This window comes from Meriones unguiculatus, chromosome 6 (assembly GCF_030254825.1).
Source record: "Meriones unguiculatus strain TT.TT164.6M chromosome 6, Bangor_MerUng_6.1, whole genome shotgun sequence".
Classification (NCBI taxonomy): Eukaryota; Metazoa; Chordata; class Mammalia; order Rodentia; family Muridae; genus Meriones; species Meriones unguiculatus.
The window spans coordinates 125236433-125255117 of record NC_083354.1 but is presented as its reverse complement, the minus strand read 5'-3'; the positions used below and the strand labels follow the sequence as shown (position 1 = coordinate 125255117).

The following is an 18685-nucleotide window of genomic DNA, read 5'->3' as shown; positions in this document are numbered from 1 at the left end:
GTGGATTTACTAAGCCCTAGTTTCCAAACTAGGTAAAAGAGGGTATCTGTGTCAAGAGCAACTTGAAGAAAACTTCTTAAGGTGGAATAAAAATACCTTTGCAAGTCTTCTACAATCAAATCCAATACAGTTCTCATGATCAGAAGAGCAGTTGGAGAGGCAAGGTCACATAACTGAACACAAATACGCCGTAACATATGTTGAATGGGCTGGCAGGTTGTGCCAGAGAAAGAACGCACTATTTCTTGGAGCAACTTTGCTTGAACATGAAGGTGCATGCTCCACAACTTTCGGGTGTTGAGTGCCACTGATATATCATGTGGCTCAATAACCTGTTAAAAAAGTATAAGTGTATGTACATAGATTTTTAATATTTATTATAGTCACAAAACTGTTCAGGAAGAACTGTTATAAAAAGAACACCTTTACTGCATGCTCAAAACATAATTCGCTATTACACAATTCAACAATTGTTTGAATCCAACAGGTCTAAAAAAAGAAACTTATTGTTCTCAGGTTGGCAGTCAGTTGAACAAAGTCCATTGGTGAAGCAATCTAATTGGCAAATTCTAAAACACGATAAAGGGGAGAAAAACGATTTGAAGTAACAGAAAAATGTAAGTACAAGTATACATGACAACATAATAAAACTCACTTTCACAAAAGGTATTTAAAGTTACCCCACATTTGTAACTCGCGTCAGTCTCGTCCCCCTCAACTCAGTACTCTGTCTCTGGGGAGGAGGAGGACGGCTTGCTTGGACTGACCAGTGTCCCTGGCTTTACCTAAGGAGCTACTGCAGTCATTATAAGATGCATGTGATATGGAAGTGATACCTGCGTGGTCTGCATGGGCAAGGGAAGAGGCAGCAGCTCTGAAAGAAGTATGAGTCCAGAGAAGAAGCCTTCCGGAACCTTCAAGATGGAAGAGAGAACTTCCTTTAGCATTAAAGACCAAGTATTATTGGCCAGGGTCTCTTCAGAGATTGTGAGCTTTTCATTAACTCCTTGTGTAAAAGTCAATAAGATATCAATGATATCATTCTGAATTTTCTGCTCATCACTATCCAAACGACCTGAGAGAGGAATAGAGCACAGGAGCATGTGTAATGTAACAAGCGCTGAAGGAACACGCATGTCCTTAAACTCAAAGGATCCACCTCTCAGGAGCTCCGTCAGCATAGTTTTAAGAAGAGTGAGCGTGCAGCGCGCCATTGAAACAGTAGTAACTCTGTGAAGGGTAGTGCCCATGTTCACATGGAGTCGCCAGGGCTGCGTCAAAATAGTGTTCAGTTTTTGCAGAACCCGAATGAAGGTGTCCATTCCTTCAGCAGAAAAAAGCTGAATAACAGCAAGGTTCCATTTCAGGTCTTTCTGTTGACCTTTACATAGGATAAGGAAATAATAAGAAAAGCATAATTACTCAATGCTAATAATCACAAATATTTGGAATACTTAATAAATGATATTTACACTAAGCTTAGAGTATGGCAGTTTCAAAGTATGTTAATTACATCACCTTCAACGGGAGGTGGTGGACATGCCACGTTACAGAGAACACGTAAGGCAGTGGTAAGGCCAACTCCTTCTGCAGTCATCAAGTTATCAATGTTCTTTAAAAACAAAAGCAGACAAGTTTAACTTAGTCACAAATACAGGCTTCTAGAGGCAGACTAAGTGCTTGCGTGTGCAGGGCCTAAGTTTAATCCTCAGCACAAGGCTTGAAGCACACACCGTTTACACTTTAGCGAGTTTGTGCATTTTAACCCTGAGAAAGCTAGGTGTGCTCGTGCATACCTGCCACGTTAGCACTCAGAAGGCTGAACCAGGGAGGAGAGTGGCGAGTCTGAGGGCAGCCCTGGGTGACACAGTGAGTGCCAAGGCAGCAAAGGTTAGAAACAACACCTGTCCTTTTTCAAAACCACACAAACAGAAAGGACACAGCGTAAAAGAAAAACCTTAGTACTAAAAAAAATTTATGTAAATTATTTCACCTTAAGTAATTTCTTTTTTCCTTATAAAATTTTCCTTTTTAATTTTTTAATGATTTATTCATTTTTATTTTGTGTCCACTTGTGTTTTGCCTGCATGTATGTGTGTGAGTGTTGGATCCCCTGGAACTGGAGTTTCAGTGAGCTGCCATGTGGGTGCTGGGAATTGAAGTTAGGTCCTCTGGAAGAGCAGCCAGTTGTTCTTAACCACTGATTCATCTCTCCAGCCCCATCATAGGTACATTTGTACTGTATGTTATTATGTACAGAAAATGAAATTGTAACATATTTGCATATTTCAAGTACTAAAACAAAGCAGTAAATAAAACCCATGACTCTTTGTATTAAGAATTTAAAATAACTTTCTCTATATCTACATTTAATGTCACCTTGTCTTAAAAAATGAAGCAATGTCTGTGCTGACAAGTGAGCTCTTTGTGTTGGGGTTTTCGTTGCTGCTGTTTTGGTTCTGAGAGCAGGTCTCACTGACATGCCCAGGATAGCCTAGGACTTGAACTCTGTTCCCTCTGCCTCAGACATGGTTAGAATTACATATGTGCATCACTGTGTCAGACTGTACTTTAAAAGCCCCACAGTCACTAAACCTCTTTCAAGGTTGAGAGGAAATCTTGAAACATGTATAGACAAAATAGCATTTTTTTTAAATGCAGACATCAAGAAGAGTACAAGAAATGTAATTTTTTTGTACTTAATACCTGACTACATTTTGTTTCCAAACACCAATTAGTTTTGTTTACATTTTGTAGCTTTCACGGACTAACATTGTAAATAAATTTATAAGTTGAAAAAACTTACATTAATAATTTAAAGTATTCCAACTTCTAAGCCCCAGGGTATATGCTTTAAAAATAAAGGGGAAAAAACCCACTCTCGATATGCTTCTATTTTCCATTGTCCTTTTCCCTTAACTTTTTTCTTGTAGTTCTACAAATTACTGAGATAACAGGAAATCAAGTTTCAATACTGGGTCAACTGTGTTTAATTATCTTAGGATGTGAATTGCCTGAGGATGTGGAGATGCGCAGCTATGCTCTTGGCACTCAGTGGGTAGAGACCAGCCTAAGCTCTAGAACCAGATCCAGGCTGGCCTCACGCTTGACCCACAGCTGAGGATAACTCTGACCTAGGGTCCTTACAGGTGTAGACCACCACACCCTGTTCACACGGTACTAGGAACGGAAGTCAGGGCTTTCTACACTCCAGGCAAGCACTCTGTCAATTGAGCTTCTCCCAGCACTGCTTTGCCTGCAGACAGTGTTTTCCTCTTATGCAGGCTCCGCTGGCTGCAGACAGTGTTTTCAGTGTTTTCCTCTAATGCAGTCTCCGCTGGCTGCAGACAGTGTTTTCCTGTGCAGGCTCCGCTGGCTGCAGACAGTATTTTCCTCTTATGCAGGCTCTGCTGGCTGCAGACAGTGTTTTCCTGTGCAGGCTCTGCTGGCTGCAGACAGTGTTTTCCTGTGCAGGCTCCGCTGGCTGCAGACAGTGTTTTCCTCTTATGGAGGCTCCGCTGGCTGCAGACTTGCAGTCCCTGCCTCAGCCACCCCAGTGCTGACATGACAAGCATGCACCACCATGCACAGTTGAAAATTTTCAGTTATTGGACATAATTTAATTTCCTTTCTTTCCTTTTTGTTTTCTGAGACAGGACCTCATGTAGCCCAGGCTGCCTAGTCTGGCCTCAACTCTTGATCCTTCTGCCCTTACTTCTAGAGTGTACAAAAGACTTATGTAATGCAATTTCTAGAACTAGTTAAGTTTCTTACTACTTAAATACTTTAACTCAAGTCACTTTACAGTTACTGCACACATCATCAAAAATCTCTCTACCATGTCCACATAAACAGAATATACAACAAATCTGAGTTTACAGAACATTAAGTTCTAATGAAAGTAAAAAAAAAAAAAAACAAGAAAATTTCACATATAATTTACACCACTATTAAGAACACAATGGCAGGGCTGGAGAGATGGCTCAGAGGTTATGAGCACTGGCTGCTCTTCCAGAGGTCCTGAGTTCGATTCCCAGCAACCACCTGTTGGCTCAAAACCGTCTATAGTGAGATCTGGTGCCCTCTTCTGGCATGCGAGTGCACATGCAAATAGAACATTGTATACATGATAAATAAATTAAATCTTTAAAGAAAATGCAATATCATTAAAGATATAAAAATATTCCTAAAAGCCAAGCTGGGTGACACACATCTTTAATCCCAGTGGCAGGCAGTTCCATGCCAGCCTGATCTACACAGGGTTACAGGCCAGCAAGGGCTAGACAGCAAGACCCTGTCTATAAAAGGAAAAAAAAAACACAAAATATTACTTTTTTGTTTTGCTTTTTTGAGACAAGGTTTCTCTGCATAGCCCTGTCTGCCGTGGAACTCACAGAGGTCCACCTGTGTGAGTAAATCATACTGTATACCAGGCTGGCCTCAGACTCAGAGATCAGCCTGCCTCTGCCTCTGAATGCTAAGATTAAAGGTGTGCACCTCCACCACCGCACTACAAAAACATTCTCAACAGACAGAAGAGTAGAAAGAAGACATGGGGGCACCACTAAAACTGGACGACCTGAAGCACAGTCCTAAACAATACTCTGCTATTACTTGAAAATAACACATTGGTCAATACACATAAATTACTTCAGTAACATACTACAACTGCAAAACCACGCTAGCTTAGCCTCTCATACACAAAAACACACAGCACTCATCTGCTAACATAAAGGCAGGAGACAGTTCAGTCTACAGCGATGTAGTTTACAATGTTCATATGTATGCCTTCAGCCCATCTTGCTATGCTGCACACTGGATCAAGTAAGAAGAGAAAAAAAAAAGGAGGAAAAAACACTCTTCCAAATTAATGATTGATCCAAATGAATGAACTGATATTTCTCATTATGGAATATACATGAATTTTTTACTATTTTTTTTACTATTACAAATCACAGATTTTTACATTAGAGATTTCAACTTTTAATTATCAACCAAAGTTGTCACTATCCAAAATTAACAACAGACAGAACTGGTCCACACAGGAATTATCTGGAAGTGGCATTCTCAATTTTCACCTAAATGGTCAGAGTTAAATTATGTCATTAATTAAAATTAGACTACCATTAGCATTTAACTTAAGTTTTCTGTAGGGCCTAGGAGACAGTTCAGCAGGTAAAAGTGCTTTCCAAAAAAGTCTGAAGTCTTGAGTTCCATCTTTGGACTCTACATGGTAGAACAGAGAACCAACTCCCACAAGCTGACCTCTGACCTCCATACAGAGTATCAGGCAATTTAAACAGAGCATCATGCACATGATATCTACATCCATGTATGAAATATTATACTACAAAGTTAAAGATATCAACCGATGGGGGCTGGAGAATTGGCTCAGAGCACTTGTTGCAAAGGACCCAGGTTCTGCTTCCAGCATCCACCCAGAGGCTCCTCATCTCCCAAAACACCAACAAGTGGTGCACAGACATACACAAAGGCAAAATACACATGAACAAAAAATACAAATAAATCTAAAAATTAAAGAGATTAATCAAGGCCGTGATCTCTGCGCTATCTAGAAAGTCACCCCAGTCTCAGCACTACACCATCAGGTCTCACAACATTTAACTTTACTCACCTGTTTAACATATTCAATTAGATTTGGGATGCAGTTCATTTCAAATCTGAGGCTTTTCAGAGGTTCAAGCCACTTGCCAAGTTCTTAGAAACAAAAAGAATAGCATAGTATTTTTAAATACAAGTCTTTATAACAAATTTTCCCCAAAGGAAGACATCACATCTGCAATCATTCCAATCATCTAGGTTTTACAAAAGAATAAACTGTCTAATTCTTTTTTGTCGTTGTTTTAAGCCATGTCACACGCTATATTCCAAATTAGCCTCAAACTCATCATCTTCCTGCATCAACCTCCCAGATGGGAGAATTGCAGGCATGTGGCATCATGCCCACTTTTTGTATTTAATTCTTTTTTTTTTTTAATTTATTTATTATATATACAGTGTTCTGCCTACATATAACACCTGCATGCCAGAAGAGGGCACCAAACCTTATTATAGATGGTTTTAAGCCACCATGTGGTTGCTGGGAATTGAACTCAGGACCTTTGGAAGAGCAGCAAGAGCTTTTAACCTCTGAGCCATCTCTCCAGCCCTGTATATAATTCTTTACATGTATTTCTACATGAAAATGTAGACCTACTATGCTGATTCAAAACTCAGTGATGACTACTGCTTATTTGAGTTTCTTAAATATTTAAATGCTTATCCAGTCTGCCTAATTAAAATGAATTTTTTGCAATAGTAATAAAACTACTAAAATAAGATTTATAAATATTTTAAACTAATATAATGCAGTATTTATTTACCTATCTTTACTACTGCCTCCAATCTCCCCACAAATATATATATATATATATATATAATTTATTTCTAGTAGACTCAAGCTTTGAAGAGACATTTTGTTGAGTAGCCCTTCCTCCTTTAACAAGATATTTTACTTTGTGTGTGTGTGTGTGTGTGTGTGTGTGTGTGTGTGTGTGTGTATGATTCTGAGTTAGGTAAAACCTGATTGTCATGTGTGCCAGAGAAGTACCTGAACATTGAGCTGTATCACTAGCCCAATTTTGTCAAGTTCTTATTTTGTGATTTTAAAATTACTCTTAAAAGTAGCACAACCTGCTAATCAACAGTAGTGTTGTAAGTTAACTCACAACAGTGCAAACATCTAAGTATAGCAATACATGCAGACACAAAACCAGACCAAAAAGTAAACTTGGACTTTCTCCTGTCCATGTTCACTGCTTGTCTATCCTGACTAGCTAGACTGCTATTTTTCAGAACTTTAGGAAAAAGAAGGCACTTGCAAACCTTTTCAACTATATTCTAAAACTCTTTATTAAATAAAACCTTAAGGTTTTGGGAGTTTTTGTTTTGTTTTGTTTTCTAAGACAGAGTTTCTCTGTGTAGCTTTGGCTGTCCTGAACTCGCTTTGTAGACCAGGCTGGCCCCAAACTCCCAACAATCCTCCTGCTTCTGCCTCCCTGAGTGCTGGGATTACGGGTGTGTGCCACCACGCCCAGCTAAACCTTAAGTTTGATACACTTTTTTCCTAAAAGGCAACTCAAGAAATTAAAAATGGGTTGGATCAGTATGGGCCAGGTGCCTGCTGTGCAAAAATGAGGCTCTCAGTTCAGATCTTGCATACTCATGCAAAAGCTAGGCACAGTGTGAACAGATGTCACAGTGTAACACCAGCACTGGTGTGGCACTCAGATGTGTCTCCAGGGATTGCGAGCCAGCCAGTCTAGTTAAAATGGCAGGCTCAGGTTCAGTGAGAGACCTTGTCTCAAAAAAGTGGACAGTAGTTGAAAAAAGACACGTGATGTCATCTTCTAGCCTCAAGACCTATGCATGCAACCCTCCCCCCACATGAACGTACACAAAAGTATGATAAAGCAATAATTACACAAATTCAGCCTTTTCTCTTCATGTATCACAAATGTTACAAAATAACTCCAGATCCCATACCTTGTAATTTAGCATTATTTTCATCTGCTTTACAAAGCTTCAAGAGAGATGCTGCGTGTTGTTCTAACATCTGGACATCACTGGAAGACTGAACCACCACCAAAATAAGTATGCATGCATAATTATAAGCTACTGACTTCTTAGACTTGGAATCACTGAAATAAAATAAGGTTTTTAAATGTGGGATGGGAAAAGACTTTTTCAGGAATAATTTTAAACATTTTTGTATGTTGTTTTAAAGAGATTAAGGAAATTTATAATCCAACATTATTGACATCACCTAACTTCTTGAAAATAAAGAACCAGGTTTTACACTTCACATTCAATTCATGTGAAATGAGCATTAATAACAGACGTCCCTCAGTCTCTATGGAATAATGGTTCCAGGACCCCTACAGAAAGCTAAAATCCGTGGAGCCAGCAGTACCTTATATAAAATGGCACAGTATCACACAATATGCATATATCTTCCCATCTACTTTAAATCAACTCCAGGCTACTTGGGATACTTAACATACTGTAAATACTATACAACTAGCTGTTACATTGTTTATAAAAATAAAGACAAGAAAAAAAAGCATGTACATGTTCAATGCAAACAATTTTACTCTATGACCCACACTAGCCTGAAACTCACTATGTAGCAAAGGATTTCAGGATGGCTTCAAATTCACAATTCTCCTGCCTCAGCTTTCCAAATACTAAGATTATAGGCATGCACCACCATCTCAGATGCATTCTCCCTTGCTTTTTTTCCCCTTGAGATAGGGTCTTATTCTGTAGACCAAGTTGCCCTCAAATTTACAGGTATGCTGCACCATGCTAAAGCAATCTAAGTATATTTGATTCATTGTTAGCTGAATCTACAGAAACAGGACCCACAGGTAAGGAGAGACCACTCATTAAAACAAACTCATAAATATTACAGCAAAAAGCAAAATTAACAAGAACAAATGAACAATGAAATAGTAACAAACATATTTCATTAACAATGAATATTAAAAAGTATACTTCATTGGCCTCCTTTGAAATTTTCATCTAACCTTGAAAAAGAAGAGCAAATGTGATCATCTACCGTCCTCACAGATATACTAAGCTATACTACAGCCAGGCAGAGAAGCCGCTGCAGTTTGCCTTTCATAGATACAAGGAGTTACACCAAGTCTCCATCACGAAGACAGCTAGCTAGCTACCTGTATGCTACTGCTTTGCATAACACTATGGCCATGACACCCTGAAAGTGCCCATTCTTTTCTGTTTTTCTATACATAAGCAAGGAAGAGAGCAAGTCTATCTTCTCACATGCTAAAATCCACTGCCCTATTGGGCAGCTCTTCACTATCATGATCTTACTCAATCCCCCCCCCAATTCAATCAAAGCAATTTCAAAATGAGAACACTGTGAGTGCTTTAGCAAGCAAATAGTAAAAGACTGTGGGCACTACACTTAAGGTATCTATTACTGGGCTTTAAGGTTCCCTTCTACACAGGGATAGGGTTCTCCCACTGCAACCTTCCTCAATGCCAGCACAGAACTCAAAGACGCTGGATAAAGCCCACCGAATTGCTTACCAGCCACATCGAAGAGATTCCTGTTATTCTCATGCTTAATTAGCAAGTCACATGTTATAAGATATTGTATCTCTCTATATACAGATACGTGTATGTGTATATATATATGTATATATATATATATCTTAAGACATACATATATACATACATACATGCCAAAGAGACTTCTTTCATAAAGAAACTAAGCCATTAGTGATCTAGTTTCCTAATGGAATTGAGATTTTTTAAGGAGTAAGTAGAAAATTTACCCTAGGGCTTCTTTGGAATAGTACTCCATTAGAGTAATGAGACTTTGAAGGTTTTTGTCCAGGCTAAAAACATGGCCAACAGCCGATCTTCCCACAGGATTAAAAGTAATCAAATAAAGATTGTGGAGGGTGCTCAGGAGATCCGAATGGTCAGTTTCTTCACTGGCTGTACAATGCTGAAAGTGGGTGAAGAGCTCTGTAATGCACTGCAGAGTCTGGGTTGAGTCCTGCAGCCACAAGGCAAAGGCATCATCAGCTCCATCAGACTGAAGGCCTTCCTCTTCATCTTGATCATACAGGTGGCACAGAGCTCGAATCAACAAGTTTGTTGCTTCATATTCTGACATAAAAAAGAGAAGGCCCTTTTGTGACTGTGCAAGAAACTTTAAAACATCCTTTGTGGCTTGCAGGACACCAGGATGGGCACTTGTTATTGGAATCGACAGAAGCAAGGTAACCAACTCCAAGAAGTGATGACTGTGAAGATACCTGTGGAAGCCAAGTGACACATGTCAGGTAGGGGCAAAACATCCGCCTTCATTCTAAACCACAAGCTTGGATAAAGTAAACATATGAACAGCTTTAATTACAGAAATATTGTTCTTAATTATTACAATGTGAGTACCAACTCTTCTCTGTGGTGTCAAATGAAAGTTCTGAATATTCAACAGACCGTCAAGAAATGACTGGTTACAGGTTTTCTCTTTACCTATGATGAGTACTTCTGATTCTTGTTTCTATGTTTAATAGTTACTACTAAACATAGAATTCAGTTTTTTCAGTTTTTTGTTCCCTCAACACCAAATCTAAGAACTATTCCTTTTTTGAGTAGCACTGGCTGGCCTGGAACTTGCTATGTAGACCTGGATAGCCTTGAACACAGTACTTACACACAGAACTTACACACAAAACTTTGGGCTTTGTTTTAGGGAAAGTAAGACAGCTATCTGGACAACTTCAGCTAAACCCTGGAATGGCCAGTTACAGATTCTAGAGCAGACAAGTACTACCAAAACAAGATAAAAACCATTCACAGAAATAACAAAAGGTCTGTCTTTCCATTTGTTGTTAGTTCAAAAATTACAAGCAAAATGCCAAAAGTCATTTCAAAAGTTAAAGCAAAAGTAAAAATCTATTGTGTGCTAGTAAAAACCTATGTGGTTGGATCATTGTATGAGGTTTTAACAACAGGAAAAATATATTATCACATAACTAGAAAGATTGATGACAGACACAAATGATGAACATCAAAGATACATTGTCACGACCCCAAAATTATGTTGGCAACAACTGATTTTAACTTACAATGTACAGGAATAGTAAAGAGAAAGAGTTTACACAGAACAGAGGTTCTCCTTCCAATGGCATCATTTTGTACCATGTCCTAGGAGGCGGGCTGGTTCATTTATTTTCCTTATGCAGATGTTTAAACAAGCACTGTTATTATTTACTACCATCTATGCTCCTAATTCAGCTTTAAAGACCAACACAATATAGGCTCAAAGAGTAATGTAGTTCCAAGTTCACTACTGAACACCCATTTTGAAGTATCAAATGTCCTCAAATAGTCATGTATTATATGTACAGCATATGAACAGAAAAAAAAAATCACCACATAAAATTACCTCCAATTATCTGTGAAATGTCTTTCCCAAAACCAAGTATATCTTACCTAAAGAGAACAGGGTACGGGTCATCCCTCTCTGGAGGGCCAGTGATCCGTGCTATTGTCGGGAAAGACTTAACAGGCGGTTGGATCATTGTATGAGGTGCAGTTTCCATTAAATGAAAAACCTCCTCTAAGAGATTAATGAGCTTTTCTATTTCACCTTCACTTATATTTGAGGATTCCAAAAGATCCATGTCCATAGAGGCTTCTACTTCATTTTCATAATCTGGGTTTGCTCTTTCCAGTCCAGCATCCGCATCATGATCAGGTTCAGTGTGGTTAGGAACAGCTGATGTCTTCTCTGCTATATGGTCACCAAGCCTTTTAATCTCTGACAAGATCTCGTAGAAATGGCATTTTTGAAGAATAGCTGAGCCAGCAGTGACAACCCTCACAGTCTGGTCTAATAGTATGAGTTCCAGAAGTTTTTGATACCCACTTTTCTCACTCTGGGTGCTTCTCAAAAAAGCCTCCATTCCTTCTGTCATGCTAATGACACTGTCCAAAGCTTTAAAAGCATTTAACTTAAGGGAAGATGAGACATGATCAGCAAATAGGAGATCAAACAATACATTGATCACTCCTGCTTGTAGCAATTCTGTGACTCCTGGAGCCCCACACTCTGCTAATGAAGACACGAGCTTGGTGCCGGCTTTGAGCTGTCGGACATTTAAGGCTATGGGCTGGCGAAAGGCTACTTGTAAATTTAGAGCTTGCATTGTCCAGTCTACCAACTGGCCAAGGCAGTCTTGTTTTGTGTTTTTCAACTGCAAATAGCTTAACCCTTTTACAATTAAACTTGGAATTTCTTCTAGAGCTGTTACCCATTTTGCACCCCTGTCTTCACGGTACAGATCTAACAGTTCAGTCAACTTCACTGAAGCCTCTATTGCCCCTGAATGTTCTTTATCTGGACCCTGATCCTTCATTCTACTGATTTCAATTTCAAACGTAGTTTTGTATGGGCAGCTGAAATACAAGAGTGGCACCAGCTCCCTGTCATACGGGTCATATGTCATAGGAGGGACAGACGCCAGATCTTCCGGAGTGTACTCAACATCAAAGTTCGGATACTTGAAAGTTTCACGTTCCAAGTCAGCAATCCCATCTTCATCACTAGAGATCTGCTCGTAACCATCATCCCCTGAAAATAAATTTAAACAGTATTGAAGTACTGCAGCACTCTTATTTACTGTGTGAACGTTGGATCAATAACTTTGTTTCATGATAAACCAGGCATTGTGAATCCACTCATAACAAAAACTGACAATACTTAAAATCTGTAATGGGATAATTATGGAGAAGTTTACTAATTTTTCCATTATGCCTGTTGGGCTTCATAATTCATTTTGTGATGACACCTTTTCCTGAAAGAAATAAAATTTAAAATAACAAAAATGCCTTTCTTAGAAGGGAAGAAATTAAGCTTAACCTTCTGAGACACTTAAATTTTTAAATTATTCTTAATTTTGCACATGAATGCCCAAGGAGGCCAGAGGTGTCAGATGCCCCTGGATTGAGTGCCTCAGGCAGCTGCCTCAGGCAATTCTGAGCTGCCCAGTGGGGATTCTGGGAACCAAACCTGGTTCCTTACAAGAGTACTTCATGCTCTTAGCCACAGAGCTATCTCTCCAGCCTCTTCAGAGATTTTTTTAAATGAACTTATTTATCAATTCCTTTTATTTATTTGGGGTTGGAGGTATACGTCATAGCACGTGTGCAGATCAAAGGACAGCTAGCATGAGGCAGTTCACTTCTTCTACCATGTGGGTGTTGGGGATGGAAGTCAGGTCATCAGGCTCAGCAGCATGTCCCTTTACTTGGGCCATCTAGCAAGTCCAAGATTTAATTCAATTCTATTTAATTACTTTTTATAATTATTTGAGACAAAGTCTCATTATGTAGAGCAGGCTGACCTGGAATTCTGAGAGATGTTTGCCTCTGCCTTCTAGGTGCTGGGATTAGAGGTTTGTGCTAGCACATCCAGCCCAAGGTTATTTTAAAGATTAAAAAAAAAAAGTGATAAAGATAAGTAAGACTATTACAAGCCAGGCATGGAAATCCTAGGACTCAGAAGGCGAGAGAACTGCTCGGAGTACCAGGCCAGCATGGGCTATGCAGAGCAACACTCCGTCCCAGGGCAGGGGATATGCTCAAAGGTCATGAGTACTTGCTGCTCCTCCAGAGTACCCAAGTCCCATTTGCAGTGCGCACAAGGCGGCTCACAGCCGTCCAGTCGCCTACTGTGTACTGCACACATGCAGGACACAGTCATGCATGCAGGCAAATACCTGTACATGCAAAATAAAAGCAAGTATTAAAAAAAGACTGTCTCAAAAAAGGGGGAAGGGAGACTGAAGAGATGGCTCAATTGGTAGTGTCTGGCACTCAAGCGTAAGAATCTGGGCTCTGATACCCAATGATTCAGCAGGGATTGTGTAACATGAGCACCAGGGTCTGCCTGGCTACCCAGAAGCCATGCAAATGCTAGGGTGCAGTGACAAGCATCTGTAACCCCAACACTGAGGGCAAGGGGCGCAGAGAAAGGAGGTAGCTAGCTAGCCAGCTGAACCAAAACAGTGAGCTCCAGGTTAACTCAGAGACCATGTTTTAAAAAAATAAGATGAGAAAGCAATAAGACACCCAAATGGTTAACTTTGGTCTCCACACGCACATGCGCACATAGAGAGAGACAGAGAGGACAGACAAGAAACACAGATGGGAGGGCTAGGAAAACTGGGTCAGTTGGTAAGTATTTCCATTAAAGTCTCAAAACCCACCTAAACCCCAGAACCCACCTAAGGCTGGACCTCAGTGCAACTTTATCAAGATGGGAAGTGGACAAAAGAACATCCCTGAAGTTTGCAGGCCAGTTGGCCTGGAGTATATAGCTACGAACAGCAAGAGCTCCTGTCTCAAGTTAGAAGACAAGGACTGACACCTAAGTTTGTCCTATGATAAGCACACATGTGCCTATTCTCAAACACGTAACATACATACATGCAAACATAAAAAAGGAAAGAGAATAATGTAATTACAAGCTGACATCTTTTCAGGAAGATATACTATAGAGGGCTGAGGAGATGCTCACACCACTTTTCCAGAGGACCAGAGTTCAGTTCCCAGCACCCTTATTAGCTGGCTCACAATCACCTGTAACTCCAGCTCCAGAGGAGCCAATGCCCTCTTCTGGACTCTTTGAGAAGCTGCACTCTTGTGAACGTACCCATACACAGACATACACAGAATTAAAAATAAAATATAAATTTAGCTGGGCATGATGTCACACCCCTTTAATCTCAACACTCAGGAGTCAGAGGCAGGTGGAGACTAGCCTGTTCTACAGCGTGAGTTCCATGATAACCAAGGCTACACAGAGAAACCCTGTCTTGAAAGGAAAAAAAAGTCTCTTTTGTTAATCACAAAATAAGCAGGATTTTTTTTTCCTCTGTATCAAAACAGAACTAAAGACAAAGATATTGGTAGGTCTTATTTCCTAACAATACTCCTGCCTACCTATAAAAAAGTAAAAATGTTCAAAAATAGCTGAAAAAAGAATGTTTCCAAAAAAATGACTCCAGGCCTCTCCTGACACTCCTTTGCTTACCCTTAGCAACACACTCATGAAAAGATGAGTCTCTATGTATCTGACTCTCAAATGTCTGGCTTGTTTGGTCAAGTTAACCTGCTCATTCTTGCCTTCTCTGCCAAGTTTTCCTGCCCAAGAAAACTACTGTGACTATCTGCCAGTCATACACAAGAAATCTAAAAATGATCACCTGGCAAGCTTGGATTGGAGGAAACTAAAAAAAGTATCACTTAGAATTTAATTATGTGTCTATCTTATAAAAATAGTGAGGGTGAGGGTTGTTTTAGAATTATTGGACATTTACAAATTGTTGTAATGATCTAACTCATAAATGCCCCTGTAATTCCACAACAACCCTCACTATTTTATTTTTAAAGCCAGGGCAAATTGTCATTTTGTATAAATGTTTAGTATTGCGTGTCATTTCTTGGCAAATCAAGAATTTTTTAAAAGATAATTGCGTTAATTATCACTTTTTGCTTTTAAAGGAAAACCAAAACCTAACCAAAGAATTGCACCATTCAGCCACATACACTTCTAACTGAGCTATCCAGACAGACAAATTTGTAAAACTACCACAGCACTTTGTTAAGAGTATCTCTGTGGCATCTATCTTTAGAAAGTTGGCCTAGCCTATTTTTAGATCCTGCTTCCCTGGCTAATACTGATGGTACCAAGTAGCAACTCATGCATAAACCAAATAAAACCTCTCCCCAGGGAGATGAGAGAGTCAAGCACTTCAAGCTAAAAAGAGGAGGTTAATGCTGTTGCCTAAGAAAGTTAGCTGACAGAGAATAATGGACAGAAGAGACAGAAACCTCATTTGTTATTATGTCTTGAGACCAAACTACAAGACCCTTAGAGCTTGTCCAACCCATTTCTCACTGCTATTAACTTTGTGATGCTCAAAAATCACAGTTAGCACCTAGTACTTAAAATCTAAAAGTCCCAGCTAACATTACCCACCTTCACCTTCTTCATCCTCTTCACCTTCTTCCTCTTCATCTTCCTCCTCATCATCAGGGATACTGTCTACTGTATGGCAGTCATCCTCATCTTCATCCTCATCTTCCTCTACGTCCACATCATCTTCATCATCTTCTCCCTCTTCTTGCTGTTCCTCTTCTACTTCCCCTTCATCAGAATACTGACCTTCCTGGGGGACAGAATTCCGATCAGGAGAAATGGGCTCAAAGTAATCCTCTCTATGGGGAACGTCCTCTTCTTTATCACCAGACACTGAAAAAAAAGGAGATTTAAGGCAGATTATTCAATGGTTTAAATAGCACAAGGCTGTAGGATGGGGACTGTCATGTCACAGCCACCTAATACATGTTGGGTAATATAGCTGACAATGTCATTTTTTTAAAAAACATGGTAGATTAATAACTAGATTAATAGCTATGATGGTGACATATGCTTCTAATCCTAGCACTTGAAATGTAGAAGCAGAAAGATCAAGAGTCCAAGACTAGTCTCAACTCTATATAAATGAGGCCAGCCTAGACTACGCAAAACCCTGACTCAAAATAAAAATAAGTCCCATTCATAGTATTCACTATATAAGTTCTTGTACTATTTAATAAAGTACAAGATTTTATATTTTATGTACTGCAGTATACATGAAATTTTTCTTAGTTTTTAAATTAGTAAGCTGAATTTTTTTTTACCAATACGTACTACTTATTTTTAACTGCTATATACTATTATATTGCATCAATACTCTGTTCTCAAAGCATTCTTGGTATAGCTTCAAATTAACTAAGTTTTTTTTTTCTTTCTTTCTTTCTTATTTTTATAAAGGTACTCAGCAAATAGGAAAAATACAAAGAACACCTGCCTGACAGGATGAGAGAGCTTGGGGAGAGGTGAAAATCATCAAGACGTGATAACCTTACATTTTTCTTTAATTAGTAAGCACCACTTGAGCTGTATGTGGTGGTACACCCTTTTAATCCCAGCACTCAGAAGGCTAAGCAGGTGGATATCTGAATTTGAGGCCAGCCTGGTCTACAGAATGAGTCCCACGACAGCCAGGGCTACACAGAGAAACTCTGTCTCGAAAAACTAAACACACAAAACAGAAGCACCACATATCACTACTGGGTGGGAGGAGCTCCTAGCACAGAATTTACACCTGGCAAAGACAGAGGATCATCCTCATCATCGTCAGGTGGAGGAGGTCCTGGAGGGGTTCTTGGTCCTCGTGGCTGGGGTCTTGGAGGACTTCCATTAAACTGATCTTCTTTCTCACCATCAGCTACACAGGGGAAACAAGAAGTTCAAATTAGTAAAGGACCCTGAAATGAACTCACAAAAACACTTTATAATCTGAACCTATCCTCAAACCTGAATGATAATACAAACTTTTCCTGCCTGGAGACTTAATAAAACTTCTAGAAATCTAGATTTTCTAACTATCCACACACCAAAATAGAATAAAATGTTTAAAAAAAAATAAAAAAAATAAAGAGTAACATAAAAGAGTAACTAGGCTTAGCAGTAAGATGTAAGAAAAGAGAGTGGGCACAGTGGACATAACTGTCATCTTAGCACTCAGGAGGCTGAGGACCCTAACGGCCCCAGGCCATAGTGAGAGAAGCTTGAGCTACATAGTGAGACCCAGTCCTAAAACAACCAAAGGACAAAAAGAAAAAAGACTAAGATGAAAAAAACTGTGCAACCACCGTAAAAATACTTAAGAACACTTAAGTGCAGACTCTTCAAAATTCAACACCTTACAACAATCAGTATTTACAAAGGAGTACAGGGGACATGCTGAGAGAGATGAGCCTAGCTGCCTGGATAAGGTAGGAAAATCACTCAATTGCACTGAAGGTCTTCACTGTTCTTGTTTCTACTTAATGAGCACAAGATGGATGGAAGGAGGGGGGAAGGAGGGAGGTGGGGAGGGAGGGAGGGCTTGAGGAAGGGAGGGAGGGATGGAAGGAGGGAAGGAGGGAGGAAGGAAGGAAAAAAGGACAGGGACAAAAACAACAACAAAAACAAAGAAAGAAAAAAAAGCCAGCCAACCAACTTTGGGACTATTTAAAATGTTCTCCAGAAGCCAGGCGATAGCGGTGCACGCCTTTAATACCAGCAATTGGGAGGCAGAGGCAGGCGGATCTCTGTGCCAGCCTGGTCTACAAACGGAGGTCCAGGACGTCCAAAACTACACACAGAGAAACCCTGCCTCAAAATAGTAACAAACAAAACAATGCTCTCCAGGGCCAGGGCCAGGGCCAGGTGCAGTGCACATAGTTGTGGTCTCAGCACTCAAGCAGGCAGGCCTCTGTGAGTTCTAAGCCAGTCGGCGCTGCAATCTAAGACCCCCATCTGAAAAGCAGGCAAGCGAGCTAACTCCTCAGAAGACAGAAAGAAAATAGAAATAACATCTTACAAGGAGACTGACAAATATGTCAGATCTTACACAAGATTAGAGGAGAAAGTAGAAAAGCGCTCTGGATCAGCTTTTCTTGCTGTAAAAGAACATAGCAGTTTCACTAGGAAAAACAACTCAACTCTCACCATGTTTTGAATTCCTTTTCAAAGTCGGCTGTGGCTGAGGAGGAGGTGGAGGTGGAGGTGGAGGTGGTGGAGAGTCTCTGTCATGGCTTATCACTCTATCTACCGATCCATATATTGCCAGGGTCAGACAGTTGTACCAGCCTCTTAGCACCAGACCATCAGTATTTACCTGATTTTTACAGAAGGTAAAAAAATCTCACATTAATGTTTTAATATGCCCAAAACAAAGAGATAGTAAATTAGTTTATGGGTCAGCTAAAGTCTTTCAAGGCACTGCATAAGGACCTGGAGGTTTGGCTTAGTAGTTTGCGGCTCTTCCGAAAGCTTTAAGTTGGGTTTCCACCACCCACATTAGGAGGCTAACAACTACTAGTAACTAGCTTCTGGTGCCTCCTTCTGGTCTCTACAGGCACTGCACTTCAGCTGTAGGTGTACATATCCAAGCACCAATACACACATACACACATAACTAAAAATTAAAAAAAAAAAAAAAAGTAAATAAAAAGAGGCCAGAGATGGCTCAGCAGTTGAAAG

At 39.8% G+C, this 18685-nt stretch overlaps 1 protein-coding gene across 3 annotated transcripts in view; it reads right to left on the bottom strand.

The window, feature by feature from the left end:
• Window positions 1–18685, bottom strand: part of Virma (vir like m6A methyltransferase associated) — a 57926-nt gene that overhangs the window by 19320 nt on the left and 19921 nt on the right. For all 3 annotated transcript variants that reach the window (XM_060385999.1, XM_060385997.1, XM_060385998.1), the window contains exons 5-14: window positions 18152–18320; window positions 16761–16883; window positions 15590–15862; window positions 11038–12178; window positions 9366–9854; window positions 7546–7700; window positions 5636–5718; window positions 1519–1612; window positions 837–1381; window positions 97–332 (exon numbers count right to left, since the gene is read on the bottom strand). In XM_060385999.1, coding sequence (XP_060241982.1) covers window positions 97–332; window positions 837–1381; window positions 1519–1612; window positions 5636–5718; window positions 7546–7700; window positions 9366–9854; window positions 11038–12178; window positions 15590–15862; window positions 16761–16883; window positions 18152–18320 — 3308 coding nt within the window. The remainder of the gene's footprint in view (window positions 1–96; window positions 333–836; window positions 1382–1518; window positions 1613–5635; window positions 5719–7545; window positions 7701–9365; window positions 9855–11037; window positions 12179–15589; window positions 15863–16760; window positions 16884–18151; window positions 18321–18685) is intronic.